Source organism: Pecten maximus, chromosome 11 (assembly GCF_902652985.1).
Source record: "Pecten maximus chromosome 11, xPecMax1.1, whole genome shotgun sequence".
In the NCBI taxonomy this organism is placed as follows: domain Eukaryota; kingdom Metazoa; phylum Mollusca; class Bivalvia; order Pectinida; family Pectinidae; genus Pecten; species Pecten maximus.
In genome coordinates, this window is record NC_047025.1 from 25,497,801 (window position 1) to 25,522,098 (window position 24,298).

A 24,298-nucleotide genomic window follows, 5' to 3' on the forward strand; every position below is an offset into this window, starting at 1 on the left:
GAAAAGTGTTTTGAAGTGATTCATTTGAAATCTGTAAAATTTAGCACCACAAAACTTAATTTTATTGTCAAAAATGCTGTCTCCATGCAGATTTATTTTGAGTGATACGTCTTGTGAAGAATTCATAGTTAGTATTTAGGTTACTCCTGTGAATTTGCATGCTTCAGTCTGATTACTTTGAATGAGCTACTAATTTTTTACGAAAATATCTTGTTATATACACATGTTTTAAGTAGCTGCTGCAGCCTGATCAAGTAGTTGTTTCGGATATCTTTAGAAAGCATTATCTTTTAAAACTGTCCTAGTATACATACAACCAGAGTCTATCTCGTATTTATTTCTGGATATCCGGTTTATAATGCCTAGTTTATGTATCCTGTTGTTGTCTTTGTAAAAATTTATAATGTTACATCAGCAAATATATTATACGTTTTATCATGTGACCATGTAAAAAAGTGTTTCAATGCTCTTGAGAATAGATATGTAGACACATAAATGGATATTTCTTATCATTAAAGATAAACACATATATATCATGTTATACTGTATAGAGGTTAAATCAGTAAAGATAAACACATATATGTCATGTTATACTGTATAGAGGTCAAATCAGCTGTCTAATAGTAGATACATCAAAATGTCACACTGTTAATAAATGTGTCATTTATAATTATGTGTCATTGATGATTACAACCATTAGCATATGGTAATATAATAATGTAAACAATTAACTCTATAATCTGCTCCCACTTAAGACCTCAATTAACTGTTAATTGAGACCAACATCAGCACTAAAACAATAAGTCTCTTGGTTCAGCTCATATACATGTAAAAAAACACTTATTTAAGTTATAAGCTTCATCTTAGTTGAAACATTTGCCTTTAAAGGATATGTCATCGTATATAACTCTGTCGGGGATCTTATTTACATACAATATATAAAACCAGTCAGCTAGTCTTTTTTTGTGTGCAAGGTTTGCCTTTTGTGGTCCTCTCAACATTTTATGGGCCATTATACAAATACAGGTGGTAATATGGACATTTTTTTCTCAAATAAAAAGAGGGAAAAAACCCAAGGAACTACCATAAAATATGTAGAAAGAAGGTTGTAATAAAACATGTTGTATCAGAAAAGGGGTTACTTGTCCAATGTACATGTATATGTGTCAATTCCACTGCTGATTTGTAAAGTAGTCTATTGTTAGTCTAAACATAGGCAAGTAATGTCGTCATAGAGTGTGATTAGGGCACAGGGAGTGATGTCTATGGCAGATACAGAACAGATTTTATTTGGGGGGGGGGGGGGGGGGGGGGGGGAGAAAAACTAATAAGAAAGTGACAATTTCGGGGGGAAAGAAGGATAACCAAGGGGAAAGTGACTTTTTTTTCTCATTATGAGCACATATCTCAATTTGCCAAGGTGGTATTTTATTTCTACCAATGATATTTTTCCTTCATTGTTCTATTTTGATTTTTCGCCCCTTGTATAGCTTTCTTTATCAGTGTTTAAGGTACTGGGATTATTTTAGTGTCTATTGTTCTTGCAGAAATGAACCACATCCAGCAAATATGCGAGGTGGACAGGTTAAGGCGGCTAACAAACTCAGGTAGTTACAAGCTCCATAAACCGACTTCATCTTTAAGTTTTTATAAGTCATTATTTAAACCACTGTATCTATTATTATTTAAACCAAAGTATCTATTTTATATTTAAGCAGTATTTACATTAAAACATGGCAATAAATTGATTCTATTTGTTACCATGGTAATATACTAGCTGCATCCTTACATCACGGCTCTGAAGAATTCCTCTTTATCTCAATAGGTATAACATCAGAAGAGTAAGATATGGGTCCTGGGTTTGATCCGGAGGCATTCAGATAGATAAATTAATAATGACCTCTGTTATCTGCAATAGTAGCAATACGCCCTTTAAATATCAGGGAATGCAACATTGATTGGCAAAAAAAAACATGGAAACATAATTTGTGACAATATATGAAATATTGACAGGAATGAAATCAGTGTTGCCAAACTTATTTATATTTGTCAACCATTGTTTCAGCCATGCAGTTGTAGAATTTTAAGTGGGACTCGTAGTTGAAATTAGTAACATTGTATATTTACAGGTGTGAAGAGGAAGTCCAGTGAAAACTCAGCTGAATACAGCATTGGCTCAAAGGTGTTAGTCCTGGACAAGGAGGGAAGTAGAGCAAGGTCTCAGAACAGTCTCATGTCTGGCAATACATTCAACATGGCAACAGACAAAACAGCCATTTTGTTCCCAAACAAGAACAAAAAGAAGATGCTCAGTCGAGAATTTGCTCAGGAATTCCATGAATCTGTCCTTCAGACAACACGACAAAAGGAACTTAATAATCGACTAGGTAAATTTAATAATCGACTAGGTAAATTTAATAATCGACTAGGTAAATTTAACTATGTAAATCTGTCTTTCAGATAACAGAAACAACTAAATATAAACTTGATAAAATAAAATAAATCTGTCTTTCATACCACACAATGAAAGGAACTGTACTGTGGCCTGGATGGGTACTTTGAAAAGGAAGGAAAGGAGGAAGAAAGAAACAATAAATCATTATTTCTAATTCTTGTAGTCACTTTTGTGCAAAAAGAAAAGCTGACTTTTCTCTTGCTGGATGAGATAATAAAGCTTGTTGTAGGTTGGTAAGACAATTCTGCTGTTTTGTATTATTCCTCAGACTTGCAGAGGTTCTAAATTAGATTTATAAACCTGTGTGTAACTGCCATCTCTTATCTGTAAGGTACATCAAAAACATTTAATAAAAAAAAATAAAAGAGGTGGTGCCAGCCAGTTTGATTTTATGCCATGTTCCATAACAAGTGACAGGCATGGTTACATCTATACAACATTATATAATTTTATAATATGTAACTTATTCTGTTTATTTGTCTCAGGAATGACACCGAATCGACCTGGAGAGGTAAAGACGTATCCAGGTAAAGGGGACTTAACTAGTATGTCCCGACTGGTCAGTAACTCAGGCAGCACAAAGACTGGAGGGTCAGCTGGGTGTCGGACTGACCACGATACAAACGGAGGTGTACAGCGGTGGCCTGGTGTTGACAGTCTGCTTGAGGCGTACCAGCACCACTCAGATGGTGAGTTAGCTCAGGGTCCTCGTGTATATTGGTGCAAGGGAGACAACTCAGATCATACAGGAACTTTTTTTATCACATTCCTGTGAGTGACCAACTCATACATATGATATTAGTTCTTGGGCAATATTAGTTCTTGGGCAATACATGTTAAATATGTATTCACAGTAAAAAAAAAGTGTGTGGAAACAAGAAAAATTGGGAAAGTAATCTAGGATCTCAATTACACGTATTATAAAAGTGGAATTAGAATAGTATAAAAAAGGAATTAAGACAGTTTGTCAATCGATCATCTTAGATTTAAATTTAGGTTTAGATTTAAAATCTTTCCCTGTAGTTATTTGTAAGTGTAAGTCATTAGCTCACCGGTTACGAGTAACCGAGAGCTAATGCTGTCACCCCGGCGTCCGTGTCTGCTTCCCACCCCAAATCTTTAAAGTTTTTGGGGTCAGTTTTTGGAAAGCTTGTAAGTCCAAAAGTGTACACCTCATGCCCTTCTTAATTGGTTTATACATTCATTAGAGGTCTAGGAATGATGTTATGGCAAAATCATGCAGAAAAAAAATTGTGATTTATTTGCATTTAACCATTTTGTGGACTTAACTTTTTTGACACCAAAACTCACTTTAAAGTTTTGATGGTAAGTCCAAAAGTATACACCTATCACCCTTCTAATTTGGTTTATACATCCATTAGAGGTCTAGGAGCGATATTATGTGACATACAATTTCAAAATGACATGCTTATACATACATAAAAAATGAATGCATAGTGTGATTGCTGCCGCCGGTGAGCTTTCGCAATCATTGATTGCACTTGTTTAATAGTTGTTGTCACCCTTTCCTTTTGATACTAGGTATTGGTTCAAATGATAAACTTGATAAGCTAATCTTACCGTTTGTATTATTCCTTTCGCAGAACAAAAACTGGAACGAGGAATTTTGATGGAACGTTGTCACCATCTTCAAGCTGATAATCAGGATCTCAACAGGACAGCCGAGAGTCTCAGCAAACGCATGGCCGTCAGTATTTAACAACAAGGCTCCTACTTCTCTTAGCCTTTAGTATTAATCAAATTTGTTATATTTTGGATCTTGGTTCATGGTATTTTCAACTATTCATTAACATATCCCTTATCAGAAAATGGTTACACAAACAGAACTGACAAAATACTATTAAGTTACGTACATTCGGTTGTTGAAAACATTTTATATATTTGATTGATGTTGTTGTGAGGACAGGAAAGTTATGAGGTTTTCTTTTGTGTGCTGCAGGAGTTGATGGAACAAAAGCGACAAGCAAGCAGTACGAGGAACAAACTCCAGGAGTCTATAGACAGTCTGAAGAAATGTACACGAGACATTCGGTGATGATTGGAGTCTAGATCTACAAATTACCCTCCAATGTGATAGCGCAATATCTTAAAAAGTGGACCATGTGCAAAATTACTTTTAAACAACCTATGAAAAAAGACTACTGAAGATTTAATGTTGATGCATATATAAAATATATATATACCAGTGAGTTATTCCAGATTGGATTAATTCAATCATCTTTTACTTTTCTGAATTTTATTTGTTGTGTATATGTGATTCTGGATCATGTTTTCATCGTAATTTATCGGGAGCCTAGATCAATGTCACTGCCTAGCATAGAGGACATCATTGTGTGTATCATCATATTTAAAACCATTGCTATAGTACCGGGTATGTGTTGGAACCAAAGGTTTTAGTTCTTTCAAGGATCATGGATTTATGTCTACAGTATATTGTTTTGCAAGAAAATTATCATGAATTGTTTTTGTATCTCTTTATAATTTTAATTTCTACAAAAAATGTGTTGAACATCGAGTTAGTGAATATGAATAGCTAGACTTTTATGCCGTCTACCTGCATGTCTCGACTCGATTTTATTTCTTTTATGAGTGATAATGTAATGCTGCAATTGTATTGCTGTATTTAAACATTTTAAGTCTTGAAATGTTGCGACGAAAATAGCGTTGTTAATATAACTCTTTTAAAGGAGATTTCACTGTGCTGGTGTACAAACCAAGAATGGAATAGATAATGGGCGTTTCCATTAAAAAACATTTCTTTGGAATTTCAATGAGTTTGTTTTCCTTTGTGTCAGAGAGGTTTGTATTTGGCATGTTGATTCAGTGTCCGACTTATCTTATTGTTATTATACCCCCGCAACGAAGTTAGGGGGGTATACTGGAATCAGGTTGTCTGTCTGTCCGTAGACGTATTTTGTCCGGACAACTCCTCCTAAACCACTAGGCCGATTCCAATGAAACTTCACACACATATTAATGATCATGTGTAGATGAGCATGCCACTTTCTTTTTCTCAAAATTATGGTTGCTATGGCAACTGGTCACTATAAAGTGGTTTTCTGATAAGAACCATGACTTTAAGTTTGTCCGGACAACTCCTCCTGAACCGAAGGGCCGATTTCAATTTTCTCAAAATTATGGTTGCTATGGCAACTTGTCACTATATTACTGAGTTATCTTAGTTGGCCTCTAATTATCAGTTCCAATTCACTATTGACTCATGCAGATTGCGGGGGTATTAGTCAGCCATCCTGGTGACAGTTCTAGTTGTGAATGAATACATATGATCTTAATTGATACGCGAGAATAGTGGCTAAAGATTTCCCGTTAATAAGATGCACATTGGCACAACAGTACTGTTATACAATTATTAACTCAAGTTATAAAGTTATAGAACTTTTCTCCATTGACTGTTCAATTCTGAGAAGATTTTGCAGCATTTCCTTTTTAAATCAAAACAGTTGTTAATTAGTAGCTTATTAATTGAAACGCCTGTCTATTATTATAGTAGCACATGTACTGTATAGCCAGTTAATTCTGCAAATTTCCTTTAAAATGAAAGAATCAATTCCTAACAAATTAAAATTTAGCGATCTGGTAATGAGAGGATATCCTAATGTTTTACAGGTTTTCCACTCTGCTTTATTTAGCATTCAAACACGAGCATGTTTCAACATTGTTAAATAATGATGTATGCTTGTAAACAAAAATATTCTGTAAAACCATGTTATTTTTGTAATGATCTGTTTTGATCAATCCCTATTGTTGAAATAACCAATGACGATATCGAAAATGTAAATTGCAGGATTTTGCAGTTGTCATTTTTATTATTGCACAGGCCAAATTTTCCCTGACTCATTGGCCCGTGAAATAGCAAAATAACTAGTTATACAGTATAATTGAAACACTCGTCTATTAGTAACACATGATTAAAACATGTCTATTAGTAACATGATTAAAATACCTGTTCTATTAGTAACACATGATTAAAATGCCTGTCTATTAGTAACACATGATTAAAACATGTCTATTAGTAACACAGGATTAAAATGCCTGTCTATTAGTAACACCTGTTCTATTAGTAACACAGGATTAAAATACCTGTCTATTAGTAACACAGGATTAAAATACCTGTTCTATTAGTAACATGATTAAAATACCTGTTCTATTAGTAACACAGGATTAAAATACCTGTTCTATTAGTAACACAGGATTAAAATACCTGTTCTATTAGTAACACAGAATTGAAATACCTGTTATATTAGTAACACGGGATTAAAATACCTGTTCTATTAGTAACACGGGATTAAAATACCTGTTCTATTAGTAACACAGGATTAAAATACCTGTCTATTAGTAACACAGGATTAAAATACATGTCTATTAGAAACATGATTAAAATACCTGTCTATTAGCAACACAGAATTAAAATACCTTTCTATTAACACAGGATTAAAATACCTGTCTTATAGTAACACCTGTCTGTGATAAGATTAAAACAGATCTATTCATAGCACAGATAATTAAAACACATCTCTGTTAGTAACAAAACACCTGTCTTATAGTTGAACATATGATTGAAAAGATACTACTTTGCCAGAAGCCTATCAAGCTCATTTAAGGTAAGAGCTAGAGGTCAATGTGCCAAAATCTTAAATGATTCATTTCTGAATATCAAATACTCAGTGGCATATTCAATATCTACACCAATTACCAGAAAGTGAATTCACGAGCTAATGAACAGAACGATTTTAACACTGGTTGCATTGAAAATAGGCGAGTCATTCTAACAAACTTGGTTAGTTTTTCACCTAAGCATGTAGCCCAATATCACGATCCATGACCCTCTATTGTGGAATTGTTCAAAGTTGACGACAGAATAGGTACACTGCACGTCGTCAGCTCACATGCCACTCAGGCAAGCTAAAAATAGGTAAATGCATATCTGGTACATAATGTTTTTATTTACACTGAAGTACACAATTAGTACATTGGAGAAAACAACTGGATCCCCTTGTGTAGTCACAAAGTCACTAACAAACAAATTGTATGTATGGTTACATAGAAGGTGGTAGTTAACAATAACACAAGTCATTATCTAACATCTACCAATGGTGGCACTAACAACTGTCACCCATTTATAGTATTTTTCCATACAGATCATCAAACAGCAAATAATTTAAAATCTGTGACCGGCACGTCATGTAACAAACAAGCATCAGTTCAGAAATTTATAATTTAACTACCAGTTGTTCAAAAGGTGATTAGCCTAACCACTTGATTAGTGAAAATCTCATTCCTCCTTTACTTCAAACCCTGTGTGTGTATCATTCTTCAAAATAAGCAGATAGTAAGAGACTGATGAGTTATATTTTCAGAAAATTTTGTCAACATTTTTTTAAAGAAATTATTTAGTCAGGACTTTAATATTGTTGTTAAACTGTGATTAGCCGAATAACCTTTTGAACAACTGGGCCCTGGACCCAGTTGTTCAGAAGGTGATTATAGCTTAATCACTTGATTAGTGAAAATCTTATTTATCCTTTTAATACTGAAAAACCTTTTTGTGTGTATTCCTTAAAATAGGCAGGAAGGAAGAGACTGACAAGTCTTAAGAGCATTTCGTCAAGTTTTACCAGAAATGATACTATCAGCATTTTGTAATTGTTTGTGAAGTTTTACCAGAAATGATACTATCACGATTTTGAATTTTTTATTAAACTGTTAGGCTGTTAATCACCTGTTAAACAACTAGGCCTTGTTGATTGCCCTAAGTTGTTGCTGTAGTTAATGGTTCTGTGACAAGAATACAGCAACTGGTGTTTATTTGAGAACAGGAAAACTTACTCACATACATCTGTTAGGACAGATTTAACCAGTAGCGGTCTGGAAATATTTGACACATTTATCCAAATTTGCATTCAATGATATGATCAATATTTCATTTTATAACTTAATATGCATACAATAGTATTACCAGTACTGCACAAAATCTACAAGAGCTCCGCAAGCGGGAGCATGATACGCCTGTCATATTATCTAATTTTAGACTAATTAATGTCACAGTTTTTTCAAAGTAGTAGGTAAGATCAATCAAATTACTTTAAAACTTGATGTTAATTTAATCAATATTCCTGAGATGTAAAAGGTGTTGTACACAGCATTGTCCATCAGTTATACTGTTAACATTTAACACTGATCGGTGTACACTGGAAGTGTCATCTTTCTTGGCCATTAAACCTGCTTGGACGTATTGTTCTTTCCTGACCAGTTCTACTCTTGAGAAGCTTGAGCCTGTCCACTCATGGTTGACCGCAGAATGTGCATTTGATCAAGTGCCTGTGTAAGGAATGGTCGCACAGTGTTCAGCTCCATCAGGGTCAAGTGGTTCAGCTATCAACACAAAACACGCCAATATTAAACGTATCACTATCAACATCATAATTATTATATATCATCATCGGTACTGAAACAAGCACTGCAGAACCCAACAATATATGTCTGTTTCAAGTCAAATTTAAAATACTGGTATCAAACTCAAAAAAAATATCAAATTGTAACAAGCATTGTCAAATCAAGCCAGTACTCACGAAAGAAAAGCACACCATGGCTGAAGACCTAATAAAACCTCCAGATGGAATTGAAATTATGATTAAAAGAAGCAAAAGGTGGAATCATAAACGTAACAAGTTTGGAAGAGATAGTTGACAAATGAGAATGGAAGTCTACAAACAATGAACAGCGGTAGACTGACAAAACTACATATCTAATCTTATATCCGAGACTGAAAAGGATATTTGTAAAATAATAAGCAATACAAATGTCAACACTTGCCTATAAGTATTTGCACATCTTCACTCACCTTAGCATGTGTTGCCTCACTTTTTACAAAAGTGTCAATACTGCTCCGTAATTTGGCAATCCTCAAGTCCCAAATATCTTTGACAAGCGTTCTGATCTCATCAGCATGAGGAATGTCATCAGTGGCACTAAAACACAAATAAATACAAAGCTGTCTGCATTTTGTCCAAGCTTGAAATTTATACTTTTAATCTTGTGCTTTCTTAAACAAAAAATTACTTTTACACAGACTTCAAAAGGATTTTTCTTCCCAGTGTATCTTTCCTCCATATACAGAAATCCTTCATTCAATGTTGAATTTACATTCATAATAATCAGCAAAATTTTCCCCATTTCAGAATATAACTCAGGCTAATTTCATCAAGCACTTCAGACCTTTACTCAAATTTAATTTTGACAGAGAGAATCCACTGTAAAACACCCTTGCAAAAGTAGTTACATGTTTTGTTATCTAAGAAAGAACGATTCATCTTGTAAACAAGTTTCTGACACACTGTCCTGAAGAAATTCTAACACTTTGTTATCATTTACAATTAATTATTTATATGTGGTTATTGTTTATATTTTTTATAAACAATTGTACAAAGATTAATTAAAGCCTTTGTCAACATTTTTTAATTGAACTGTAGTAGAAATGGCTGGGTTTATTACCAGGCATGGATTACTATAGTACAGTACATACTATTTGAGTAAAAGTTGGGTGATTTCCATGTAATGTGGAGAAGGCATGGCGGTGAAAAATTTAGATTCTGTCTCCTCTTGTTTCTTCTCTTGTAATTGTTCTGAAATACACATGCACATATACAGAGTAAAATAGAAAGATTTACCCTTGTACAGTGAGACAGCCATTCCTACTTCCTAGGCTACAAATTTTAAACCTCAGTGTGGACACTAGACATGTAGTGTCAGGACTCAGTTGACCTTTAAGCAATTTCAGAATTCAAATCACTGGTTAATTATAACTAGAAATCTGAAGGATAAAAAAAAATATGCCAAACAGACATGTCCCATCAATGTTACAATGTTGGTCCGGAACATAATCATTATTTCATCTCTCACATCCGTATCATATTTCTCACACATGTACATATTACCAATTAAGTGACCTCAACTAAAATATATTCAAGACTGGCTGGGATAAGTTAATATACTCTGATTCACAAGGGAGACCCAAAACCTAACAGCAATTCTTGTTTCACAAAATGGGATCAATGTATCATTTCTATCTTCTTACCTACATCCATCCAGGTAGGGGGTGTTAGTCTGCATTTCTGTGACTGTTTGAGATTGATAGCCATCCACAGAGGAACTTCTGCTGGTAACCCTGGGCTGAATGGACCTATATCTCCCTGTGGAAGACAAAATAATTTATAAATATACTCTCAGGAAATCCCAATTAATCTGAAATTAACCCAGTTAATTAAATAACCATGCCTTCCCAGTACAACATGGCAACCTGTAGTAAGTATAATTTAGTGGTGTTGATCTACATTAAAGGGAGAATGGCACAATCGACTGATTGCTACATGTAGTGATTATATATTTCTTCTATATATATATATGATAAAGTTCTGGATTTTGTATATATAAAACTTTAACAATTAACATATACAGCTAATTTAAATTATATAACTACATGTAGCTATATAGGTATCAGTCTATTCGAGTACCAGCAGGGATCGACACTAACCGTAGCCCGGCAGCCCTGGGCTGCTTGGAATCTGGTCTGGCTACCAGAATGTCCAGACCAGCAGCCCTGTGGCATGGGCTGCTAACATTTTCAGCCAATTGTGTAAGATCTAATACTTTTATGCTCAGAGTGAACTAGATCGTAGAAAACTGCATCTAAAATTCAATTTTTTGCTCAGAGTTGGTTGTTATTAGCTATAGGGGCTGTAGGGACATGCCCCCAAATCCACCAGGAGGGGCTTCACTATTGGCAGCCAGCTGGGCGGCCTCATTTCAGAACCTGGCAGCCCAGTGGCTCTGTCAGGGCGATTAAGTTAGTGTCAACCCGGGCCTGACCAGTGTCTTTAAACTGCATAAACCCAGAGGAAATGCATATAATACAGTTTGCTTAAAGTAAGCAGATGTAAACATAAAGTGTCTGTGTGTATACACATCCGTAGAACATGTGCAGTACACAGCGACATGCATATGCCTGGCCTTATATTGATGATCATTCTCGCCTCCCCCCCACCCCCCATCAATGTTTTTGCTGTAATAGCAGAGTGACACAAAGTAAAATTATAATATTATAGATAGATTACATATCGTATAGATAAGAATATTAATTATAGTGATACAATTTAATTTTAATACCAAGAAATACTTGTATTAAGTAATTATAATTAAAGAATTGATATATTGTATCTATACAAGACTAGACATATAGATCTATGTAGTGCATATGGTACAATTTGAGAGAACTTCCATAGAGAGCAAGATCACAGGTATTCTCACTATTTTACCATATGAAATATCACGGTACTAAATCTGTAAATGTTAAATTTGGGTATGAAACGGCAATGGTACCATACAGTTAGGTTACAGATTGACTTTAATTCGTGTGTTATTGGTCGCCGACTGTGCAGTTTATTGACTTTGTGGTGTATGTAATTTACGATATAACATAATCTGGTACTGTACTGTAGTAACGAAATTAACCGTCAACTCAAAGTAACGAAACGTAACCCGACCTTTCCACGATTCTTATAGCCTATATAGATCTACTTACACCAATAAGATAAATTTTATCTTGTGCGAAATTAGGAACAATTGAGACAGTTTCCTTTTCCGCCAAAAATTCGACTTCAGCTGTGTCCATCTTCAGATCATCACTTCACCATTTCCGACAAATTATTTGTCAACATCAGTTGGACATTAAAATTTCGCGGGAAACAGTCCCTTCATCAAATCCGTGAAATGTTTGAATCGACTGATTATGGATGGTTAAAGTGAAAGTAGACGATTGACGCAGATGTTCAACAAATATGGCCGCTCGTTTGCTCGTGAAGGATGCCGGTAGGCCGGTCGTCCGGCAGTTATTCGGGGCTACATCCACAAAACATGTGAAGCAGGTGTTTATCACACTTTTCAATGTTTTAAGATTACACGAGGAAGTTTAATCATGTGCAGTTGCTTAGCATTTCTGGATGTCATTTTCAGGAAATACAAATATCGTCCAAGGGCAAGGGTAAAATATCCGCTTCGCTCTTCGTCGACACCGATGTTAACTTTTAAGTAGCTAATGTGACTGAAGGCAAATTCTTGGAAGAACACTGTTAATCACCTGACCCTATGACCGTTTGTAACCAGCATGTACAATTTGTACAATAACTTAAAATTAAAAATTACTATCTCTTTTTGATACACTGTTAATCATAAATATGCAATACTATATATAGTTCTACGTTACTTGTGTGTCAAGAGGTTGACACAGTCAGATTTTTTTTTATTATGAAATTTATTTATATAACACAAGTTTTGGGAAAATTCTATGATAAATTTTAAATTTGCATGCAACTACTGAAGTTAATATCACCCACTTCGAATACAAAATGTATACAGAGAATATTGAATCGTTTCCCATGAAATATCACATATTGTATAATTTCACAGACATAAATTAGAATATTGAAATATTCTGTCTTGTAAGTGAAATAGATATGATATTCCACAGAAACCCATGCAGACAATTTTCATCTTTTATTTACTTCATATATGTACAATGAAAAGCTTACATAGTAAATCAGTAATTGGTAATTAAAAACTGTAATTAATACTGCAGGTGCAGCAAAATAAGCTGTTATTCTCTCGCTTCATTTTGATCTGCACTGAAAACTACATGGGTTACCATTAATAAAGGTAGTCAACAAAATATCTCAAGCTTATCAAATTCACCGAATACATTTACCTTGTCTGTCAAAATGAAAATAGAAATGATAACTTTTAAGTGAACCAAGCCTATACATGTGTGGATTTTTCAAGAAATAAGTAATTTAAACTGATTTTCAGTTATTTGTATCAACGAGAGAAATAATTTAGCTCTCGCTGTGTAACACAATTTCAAAGTTGAAGGGGTATAGTATTGATTGAAAATATGGCTTATACACACGTTGTCTTAAACAAAGCTTCGCAATGAGCTGCACTCATAATAGTGACACATCTTGGTTCGCTAAGATGCAGTTAACAGATTGTACATGTAGCATAAAATCTCGGATAAAACTTGGACGGTATAATGTATTTTTTTTAAATGTGTTAGATGAGACTTAAAACAGTTAAGAGATGGAGCTTCTACTACTACTCTCCTACTTAAAATGTTTTGAGTAACCCTGTTCCTGCTCTGTTTTTTTAGACTATTTTTTTATCTCCCATATTCACAACATAGTTATGTAGTGCCAGTGGCCAAGTAGCTCAAATAATTTGTTTTTTTAGACTATTTTTTTATCTCCCATATTCACAACATAGTTATGTAGTGCCAGTGGCCAAGTAGCTCAAATAATTTGAGTGTTTGTCTCAAGTTAGAGATCCCGGATCAGAGTACCGGGCTGGTCATTATATTTTCCTTTCCTTTTAAATTTGTTACTCAACGAAATACCTACGGAGGTTGTATAGGGTCTTGTGTGTGTGTTCGGGGTCAATGACTTGATTGAAGGAGGGAAGAATTAAATGTAGACGAAGTGGACGGGACTAAGTACTGGTAGCCATGCAGGTAGCTCAAATGGTTGGGGCGTTCGTCTAGAGTTCGGAGGTCCCAGGTTCATGTCCCAGTCAAGCTGTTGTATTTTTCCTGTCCAGTTACAGATAAACATAGATGTATACATATATGTGTGTGTGTATTGTGGATATTAAGAGTTCTTAATACGAGATAAAAGTGCCTGTGGTAAAGACAATATTTAAATTGTTACAGTATTTAACTATTAGAGACATACATTAATAAATGGACTGAGTCATAAACACTGTTGAAACCAATGTCATAAATTGAAGGTTTTTTGTAGATATTAAAGTGGTTATTGTAATATATGTAAAAGAGGACATTATGAATTATATTTATTTCAATGCCTCCAGTCGGGGTTGAATCCAGAATCCTTTGCTGAACTAGTCTCGGACACTCAACCTGATTGAGCTAAAGCTAATGTCTTCCTTGCCAAATCAGTAGAAAGTAGCTAAATGATACCAGAGTGACATAGATCTGATATAAATGTAGTGTCAACTACTGATTTGCTCAGCAGAATAGTAAATTCTTATTGATACATCCTTTGAACTCCCAACACATACAACAAACTTAATCTTTCCTAATATATATATATAGGCCTACCATAAGTGGAAAACCCCAGAGATTCCAGGTCCAATCCCTTGTGGGAATAATTGAAAAAATAATTACCTCTCTTCAGTAAAAAACACATTGTTTGACACCAGTTGTAGTACTTGTATAAATAGATAACCAGTGCATGTGCAGATAAAAAATAGATTGTAAAGTTAATTTTTAAGAAAGGCCTGAGGATTACTTTAATCCTATTATGAAGTCAATTAATGTTTCTTTCAAAAGGAAAAAAAACACTTCTTTCTTAGTAAGAGCCTCTACTAGAGAAGTAAACATGTTATAGATTTGTTTCTAGATGCACAATCAAAAATAAATGTTGATGTATTCCTTCTACCACCCCACATGTCGATAAATGAGACGTCACATTTTTAGGTCATCTGACCCTTGAGCCTCTTGTTCCCCATAACATTCATTTTGAAAATCTTACTATAATTACTCCTTTAAATGGAGATTCCAAACAAACACCTATATATTATCAGTTTAGGGGTAAGGCTTATCAGTTTAGGGGTAAGGCTTATCAGTTTAGGGGTAAGGCTCATCAGTTTAGGGGTAAGGCTCATCAGTTTAGGGGTAAGGCTTATCAGTTTAGGGGTAAGGCTTATCAGTTTAGGGGTAATACTCATCAGTTTAGGGGTAAGGCTAATCTCACTAAAAACTCCAAAGTGGTCCTGAATGAAAATAATTGAAATGTTTCCAAAATTGTCACCATAATTATCATATTCAAAATATTGTTGTCGTTATACCTAAGATAAATTTGTTTCTGTTAATTCAGTGCTAATTTTTACTGCAGGTTGTTCATTTCGGAAAGTTTGAAGTGAGTCTTCATGGTCATCAGCATGCCAGAGCATTATCAACTACTCTCAGAGTCTGTGGTACAGATGGGAAGATTGGAAATGTCTCAAATTGAAGGAAAGAAAAAGGACGCAAAACAATCTGTTGGTTCTAACGATAGTAAAAAGACGGAAGTTGTCACAAAGGAAGACAAGAAAGATGTCATAAAACCATCTGTTGTTACTACAGATGTGGTACCTAAAGAAATGCCAAAGCTGACTGCATTAGCTAGAAAAGAACTTAATGCTGAAGAGGAATATTCTAAATATAGGTGAAGTACACTTTTACTTGAATCTATAGCTGTATTTTTTGGGAAAACGACAACACCCTATTGAATTTTCTTCACTACCAAATTTTCTTTTTTTAACATTATGTAATTCTAAAAATATTTTACAGAATCAATGCCAGGATTTTGCATCTATGAGTGAATGGATCCTGAACTGGCAACCTGTCACATATCTGATTTATCTCAATCAGGTGGAATACCTGATACTTGGCATTTCTGTAATAATTGTTCAGTACTCAGTACTCATATGTCTTATAAGCTGGACCCAAAACTTTTTTGAGTTTTCTAAAAGATTCATCAGATACCTAGATCACTCCTCTGATTTTGGATCATCAGCATCATTGCATCTCCTCAGGTGGAATGTTTTAGCTCTTTATTTCATTGATACCAGTAACTAAATATTAATCAATTTCAGTCTCAAGGGGAGACAATCTAACATTTATAAAATTTAATCTTTTCAGGGAGAAATATATTCCCATCACACGGACATCCATAGTACGTCACATCTTGCAGGAAAACTTTCTAAATGATGAGGAGAGAAAGATTTTTGAGGATTTCGCTTTGTGCCTGGACAAGTCAATCCGCAATAAATACTATGGTGTGCTACAGCAAGCAAAGGTACGAGTTGTTGCAAGAGGGTGGGTCAGTTGCTATTAGAGGGGAGATTCATTTTTATTAGAGAGAGGTTGAAGTGTGGAGAGGACAGTTCAGACTTGTGTTTAGTTAATTGGCGCGTTGAGTGAGGATGAAAGCTGGTAGGTCTGATATGAAGTTAATACACTTATAATCAAAATGTGGAAGGGGCTGACATTTTAATTTTTAGGGTGTTTTCAGGGCTGTTGTGGATGGAGGATTTGCAGTCTGATATAAAGTTATCATTAAAGTGTTAATGGGCAATACATGGAACTGAAATTGGAGTTGAGTTGGGTATTCATGCTTCAAGGTATGTTGGATGTTGTTGAAAGTTGGTATGTAACTTCAATATGAGTAGCTACAGATCAAGTTTGAGTTTCAGGTTTTGTTGGGTCAAGGTCACTATTACTATTTTTATCAGGGGCCGGTAGAGGACATGTATTGCTTTACCCAGCATGTATGTTGTACCTAAAGTTTGATGTTTTCCATTGTGCAGGAGATGTTTGACCCCCTGAACCCTGACAAGGACACTATCCAGACTCGGAAATGGAACAAAGCTGAACGTGTAGATAATGAGTTCTGGCTGACGCAGCGTCTGGAGAAAATCATGGAGAAGGCTAATTTCCACGAGCTCCCAAAGACTGTCCTTGCTAAGGCCATGGAGGAACATGAAGTTGGGGTCGGAGTTAGAGTAAGTCGGGTTTTGTCCTCACTAAAGACTGAAGAGGAAGATTAGATAAGGATTGTTGTCAGTGTATATCAGCAAACCAATAAACTTAGGGCTTTAAAAAGTACCTGTGTTTCTGCTCATCCGACCGACCCTATATTTTTTATGCCTTCTCTGAAGTTTTTTTGGCCATTTTCAAGGAAGGACTATTAAAGTCCAGATTTCTTGTATGTACATGTATAACCTTAATGAAAACTATTTGGAAAAAGAAAGATTTCCCTTTTAATCTTTCCTTATATATATATATCTGGCATGTTAGCTGTAGCACATGTACAAAAATGTAATATTTTTTAGGCCTGACTGTAACCCCACCTTTTTCAAGAAAAGAGGATGGATTGCTAATTGAAACATAAAAAGTTCCAACATAATCTTTATGATAATTTTATCCAAAGACACTGGAGTGTTTTTTCTACATAAACATGTGTAAATCCACCCAGACTTCACATGGAAACCTGTACATGGTTTTATTAACCACACCCCTTTTGTGTTTTTTTAAGTGCACAGTAAGATTATTAGGTCAAATACAGTATAATGTTATCTAAAAACTTATAGTGAACATGCCAGGTCAAAAGTTCAGACAGAGGTTAAGGTCACTTTTATGATAAATAGAAAACTGTTTTCTGAACAATTATTGGAGTTTACTTGGCCTGATCTAAATCTAGCTCAAATCTCTATTTTTTGTACAATCAGGAAACATCAATTTTTTAGGAAATTCGGTAAATTGACATTTTTGTGAATGAAATGATAATTTAGAAATTATTTTTTGCATGTTCAATTTCTGTTCTTGTTCTTATTTTCTTTTAGGTAAGCCATGACTCGACCAAGTTTGATGTCCTTCGTATTTGGGCACTAGGAAAGACGTTACCCAAAGAGAAACCACCTTTCTATCTACGAGCTTGGTACTACCTGTTACCAAATCAGGCTCCAGGGCCTATGGAGAGTTTATACTACAAACGTGTGGCCCTGGCCATGAGGCTGAAGAAGGATCAGAAACTCTTGCTCAAAGGCTTCAAAGATGTGCCCAAAAACTCTCTAGAAATGCTGATGCCTGATGTTAAGATAAGAATGACAAAACTTGATAAGTTATGGCTTGGAGGATCTGTCACCACATTTGCCATAAGTCTGATGATGAAAGCGTCGCCATTTATGTCTGGTCTACAGAACTGGACACTAGGATTGACCGGCGTCACATTAGCGGTGGGTGGGACAATGTATTTCAGGTATCAGAACCGTCGTAATGCCTACCTGGCAGAACTCTTCCAGATGTTGTACACTAATAACATTGCAAATAATCGAGGCCTCCTGACGCTAGTTGTTGACCGAGCTGAGGACGAGAGCTTCAAAGAAGCCCTGCTTGTGTATTCCTTTCTCCTAGCCAACCGTTCAGCTGCAGTGAAGAATAAATCCATGGCTGACATGGCCCCAGAAGAACTGGGTAAGAAATACAGGGCTTTGTATATATGTCTGTTGATTTTCATTGTAAATAGGAGAATCCCCAATTACATCATTACTTCATTAGAAGTAAAATAAATCACTCGTCTTTATGGATGACTGCAAAATTGTAAGGAAGTTTCTTTGTATAAAGAATAAGCCTGTGGTCCTGTATTATCTGAATGATTTGGGGGGCTGCTGATAGAAATTTGAATTTTTTTCATATTTAAATCAAATTCAAAATATTTTCAGCTTACGATTTACAAATTGTTTTTCCAACCTTATTCAAAAGGAAAATGAAAGGAATAAATTAAAACATCAAGAAAGTATTTACTTTTGTCAATTCCTCAGAGTTGATTGTTCAAATGGATCAATATCAAGATGAAATATTACCAACTATTTTGTAACAAAGATTGTCCCTGTAGCTGCTCTTTTGACTGTTGTAGGAGGACTGACTGAGGCTGAACTGAAGAGAAAGATAGAGGAATGGATTACTAGTAAAACTGAGGTGAATGCTGAATTTGACTCCCAGGAAGCTTTGTCGCTGCTCAAGAACTACGGGATCGTCAAACAGTCGGGAAATAAAATTCATGTTGTTTCCTTGGCAGCAGCCCTCCGCTGCATGCCTCAGCGCCCGGACACTCTACTTATGCGAGAATTAGAGTCTGACCGTGTGGAAGACCACGATGATGAGAAATTTACGTGATGTTGTGTTGGTGGTATAAGGTTATTTATATAGGAATGACAAGTTGTGAGAGTATCTTTTGTTGTTTTCAAATAACCTTGATTTACCATTAGGTAATGTGATATTAATAACCACTTTCATAGAGAAATTTCTGTTTTGCTTATGGAACATTTGGCAATAAGTGACACACAGTTAATTTGTTACCCATTACTACAAGAAAATAGATAAAACATGATAACATATGTCAAACATTATCAGTAGATAGTAGTAGATAACAAATTCATATATATGTATACAGTTTGTATGTTTGTACATGTGTTTATTGTGACATCTACCTTTTATGAAATTCTGCTTTAAACAAATTCTGCTGGAATTTTTATAGTGTAATATATAAACAGTTAGGAATTTGAATTTAACATGTTTTATCATTAAAACAAATTTGTTTATTCTGATTTACTATTCACATACAATATTATACCTTATTTTGAGTATGATCTCCTTTCAATCTAATCAAACTTCAATCATGTTTTGTATGTTTCGTTTGAGTCGACCTGGATGATATGCTGTGCAGTTGTGCCAAAACAAATAGTTTTATTATGGTGATATTTTTGGACTAAGTGTATGATGTCTGCTGAGTTTGTTGAATGTTACACACAAACTTTATTTGACTTCTGACAATATTACCTTATATCCAAAGTTGTGTTGGTTGTTAGACATATGACAAATCAGTTTTAAGGTTAATTAAAATACCTTTGAAATTTTATTAAAATTCAAAACCCTGGTCCTGCACTGTTAACATACACTTTATAAGTATGTAAGATATAGTTACCTAAAATAGAATTGTTTTACCTGAATAGGTACGTAAAATGTAACCTATAACTACATGTCTGTGAACATCCTGTGGTACAGAAACCACACGTGGACACAAATACAGATACTTTATAACAGTCTCGCATTTGGTATTTACATTAAAACTTTGTTATACATGTAAAATCATTTAAAATTTCATCACGAAAGCCACTCTAAAAGAGTTAGGAGAGACTTGAGATTTAACATGATTATGCTATGTAACACTAATAATTTTGTTTACATCAGGTTAAAAATATCATCAGTCTCCAGAGAGTAAAACATTTCAACAGTAAATTCAATTCCTTGAATGGTCTAAAATATCAAGAGGTGAATTGTTATGTAATGTTTGAAGTGCCTAAAGCAGATTTTTTGGGGGGGAATCGCAGAATATACACTCATAATTCATTGCTTCATGAAATATTCACTATACAGGAGAAAGATCAAGGTTAAAAGCGAAATGTAGATACACGTATTGGGTATATATATAAAAAAACGTTATCAGAGGGCAAGTTGTCTCCTAAAAGCTATGAAGGGTATACTGATGAGAGATGATTAATGAATTCATGCACTCTTCATACGTTTTCTTTAATATGTGTCAAACTTATGTATGTTGGGGGTAAAGAAATTGGTCCTAAAATGGACTGGATAAAATATACCATATTGAAAATAATAGTTGTCATTATAGTGACTTGTTTATTTTCAATTGTTTTATGCAAGAAGTAGTACTGTAAAAAAGTTCCATGGACCCATGGCTGTTTATCACACTCCATATTGACAGACCTAGTGATTCTATGTTGCCTTTGGATAAAACAACAAAGACTTTCAAGGACTTTTTCAACATCTGCATGTCCATCAAGATATATACCTTGGGTCCGTCAAGATATATACCTGAAATGTTACACAAGAAAATTGACAAGCCGATTTGACAGGCCAAAAGTGCTAAGGAAGGGAGATAACTTTGAAAGAAGGTGAACGTTTTGTATATTTCACACTTTGACTCATCTGATAGCATGTTTAAGTGACAAAACTTTGTGATAAACTACAGAAGCATTTACTGACATAGCCTTTTGAGGAACTATACAATGATACTGGTGAATTGTAGTATGTTTTTATCATTTATTGCAGCATTTGATCTTTGCTCTTGGAATTGATGAGAGTGTAAAAAAATAATAAAATCAATCATTTTGAAATGCATTTGGTCTTTTTAGATATAATGTATACCACATACTATTTTTATATGATTATTCCTTCAAGAATTAGAGTTACCTCCCTGCCCACAATCTGCAGGTAGTCGGATTACGATACCAGTATAGTAAATGTGACAGTGATTTGTAATTTTTTTTTTTTTAGCCCACCGTCATCAAATTTGCTTTTAATTCTCCCTTGGAATTCCCCATTATCTGTCAATAATCACTATTTAGATGAAGTCCATTATGGCGAGTCATTTGTGAGTTAACAATTTACATTTTTGCTTCTCAGAAACACCTAGTGACTGAGGGGAACCTGCATGTAAAGTTTGAGAAATATCCCTTCAGTATTTTATGCCAAAACCATCATCAGATGTTGGGCTCTTCAAACTGCCCTACATAGAATGTACGTCCATGGTTCGTGGTCCATCTGTTCATAAACAATCTGTATCACTATTTCTGTGAAAGTAAAACTTAACATGCAAGTTTCCCTCTGTCACTTGTGCCAATTCAATTTTGATTTTGATCAGGATAACAAAATGACTGATTTTCTGTCTTCATAGATTTTGGCAACTTAAGCTTGTTATTGTTATTTCTTGAAAAGCACTGCAGGGATATTTCTCAAACTTCAATTCATATGTATGTTCCCCATTCAATTGTGAGTCTGATCAGCCAACTGACAAGATAGATTTGTTATTATCATTACTTGAAAAGTTTTTCTTACATCTTTGTTAGATTTCATGTGAAGATTTTCCTAGTTATCAAATGATTAATAGGAAAAGAGGAAATAATAGAAAAGCAGAAAATATCTTTCATAGAACCATTAAAGATATAGTTGACTTCAAAAATTCTGATCTGTTGTTAAAGAAATAGCAATATATGGGTTTGGTGGGGCATGACAGTCCTGTCCTATAGCTGGGATTCTTCAAACTTGTGTAACCTTGACTTCCCAGCAATGAAAATACATGAAACCAAAGATGACTCTGACAAGTCTTAACTACATCTGTCCATTCCTTTTCCAGGCACGAACCACACTGACCTGGCACCCCGATCAGGATGCTGAATTTCTTTACTTGTACCAGATTCATGTCTGTACCAGGAGTTAAACATCACAAGGAAGGGATGGAACAGAATGAGAAATGAGTGAACCATATGAGATTCAAACTATCTTCATTGCTAGTTCATCTATCTAGAGCTAGATCACGCTCGCTTTAAACCCCCAACCTGGTGAATGTCCTGACATTGGACAATCCCCTGCAAATAGCATTCTTTATGTCGGTACCAAAACTTGAAAAGACAATTCAGTGAATTAGTCCCCATCATACAGGAAGTTATATGCCAAGAATGCAAAAATTGATAGATTTGTAATAAACAAGCTTGTTCCATGAGATACAACCCCAACAATCTTTTTCTTTGATGTAGGTCAAAGGTCAAAATGTGGGCCAGAGTGACCTAATTTTGACAGATGACACCCTGCCTCACTTGAGTGAATCCATGCACAAAACTAGAAACTATAAAAACTAGTGACCAAGGGGGATATACAAGCGAAGTTGAGAAATATCCTTCCAGCACTCCAGTAAAAAACGATAAACTTCAATTGTCAAAATCCAAGATGGCTGCCTCAGTAAGGGATATACAATACTCGGTACAGGATACTCGATACGGGACACATGATACTTGATATGGAATATATATGATGCTCGGTAAGGGATACGCGGTATGGGATACATGGTACATTGCACAAGATACACAATACATAATAAAGGATATGCGATATTCGGTATGGGATACAGAGTACATGATAGGAGATGCACGATACATGGTACAGGATTCACGATATTAGGTACAGGATACACAATACACTGTAATGGATACACGATAGTATAGTAGTAATACACAATATGTAGTAAGTAATACACGATACTCGGTACGGTATACATTAATGGATACACGGTAATTAATACGGAATACACGATATATAGTACGTCCAGAATGCACGATACTTGGTACGGGATATACGGTACACTGTATAGTGTACAGGATAATTGGTACAGGACATATACAGTATTGGATACACGATACACAGAATCGGATATATGGTACGGGATACACGATTCTCGGTATGGTAAACACAATACACGGTACAGTATGCACGATACACAGAACAGAATATATTGTACATGGTACGGGATACGCGATACTCTGTATTGGATATACAATACACTGTATAGTATACACGATACTCAGTCAGGGATATACAATACTCAGTCAGGGATACACGATACTCGTTACAGGATATGGGATACACGATAAACAGAACAGGATGTATGGTACATGGTAAGGGATACGCATTCCTCGGTATGGGATATACATTACACTGTATAGTATACACGATACTCAGTACGGGATATAGGATACTCAGTACAGGATACACGATACTCAGTACAGGATACACAATACTCAGTATGAGATATACGATACTCAGTACGGGATACACAATACTCAGTATGGGATATAGGATACTCAGTACGGGATACACGATACTCAGTACAGGATACACAATACTCAGTATGAGATATACGATACTCAGTACGGGATACACAATACTCAGTACGAGATATACGATACTCAGTACGGGATATACGATACTCAGTACGGGATACACGATACTCAGTACGGGATACACGATACTCAGTACGAGATATATGATACTCAGTACGGGATACACGATACTCAGTACGGGATACACGATACTCAGTACGAGATATACGATACTCAGTATGGGATATACGATACTCAGTATGGGATACACGATACTCAGTATGAGATATATACGATACTCAGTACGGGATATATGATACTCAGTACGAGATACCGATACTCAGTACGATATACACGATACTCAGTATGAGATACACGATACTCAGTACGAGATATACGATACTCAGTACGGGATACACGATACTCAGTACGGGATACACGATACTCAGTACGAGATATACGATA

General features: G+C 35.1%; 3 protein-coding genes across 4 annotated transcripts in view; 2 read left to right on the plus strand and 1 right to left on the minus strand.

Annotated features, from left to right (window-relative positions):
* The window catches only part of LOC117338122 (genetic suppressor element 1-like), a 105,088-nt gene extending 99,847 nt beyond the window's left edge, over positions 1–5,241 (plus strand). Inside the window, exons 12-16 of one of the 2 annotated variants that reach the window (XM_033899330.1) lie at positions 1,548–1,607; positions 2,130–2,387; positions 2,941–3,144; positions 4,060–4,163; positions 4,416–5,241. In XM_033899330.1, the coding sequence (XP_033755221.1) occupies positions 1,548–1,607; positions 2,130–2,387; positions 2,941–3,144; positions 4,060–4,163; positions 4,416–4,511 (722 nt within the window). In that variant the 3' untranslated portion in view covers positions 4,512–5,241. The remainder of the gene's footprint in view (positions 1–1,547; positions 1,608–2,129; positions 2,388–2,940; positions 3,145–4,059; positions 4,164–4,415) is intronic. The other variant, XM_033899331.1, reaches the window with a different exon arrangement.
* A 2,179-nt stretch (positions 5,242–7,420) lies between these two features.
* LOC117337368 (DNA replication complex GINS protein PSF2-like) lies at positions 7,421–12,235 on the minus strand. Its single transcript, XM_033898334.1, has 5 exons — positions 12,075–12,235; positions 10,572–10,686; positions 10,020–10,119; positions 9,339–9,465; positions 7,421–8,869 (listed from the first exon to the last, which is right to left on the minus strand). The coding sequence occupies exons 1-5, from the start codon at positions 12,162–12,164 to the stop codon at positions 8,750–8,752; spliced, it is 552 nt and encodes a 183-aa protein (XP_033754225.1). The 5' UTR covers positions 12,165–12,235; the 3' UTR covers positions 7,421–8,749.
* A 72-nt stretch (positions 12,236–12,307) lies between these two features.
* Positions 12,308–21,295, plus strand: LOC117337367 (transmembrane protein 143-like). The gene is made up of 6 exons (XM_033898333.1): positions 12,308–12,417; positions 15,454–15,765; positions 16,242–16,398; positions 16,910–17,104; positions 17,945–18,575; positions 19,018–21,295. The coding sequence occupies exons 2-6, from the start codon at positions 15,488–15,490 to the stop codon at positions 19,275–19,277; spliced, it is 1,521 nt and encodes a 506-aa protein (XP_033754224.1). The 5' UTR covers positions 12,308–12,417; positions 15,454–15,487; the 3' UTR covers positions 19,278–21,295.
* The last annotated feature ends 3,003 nt before the right edge of the window (positions 21,296–24,298 follow it).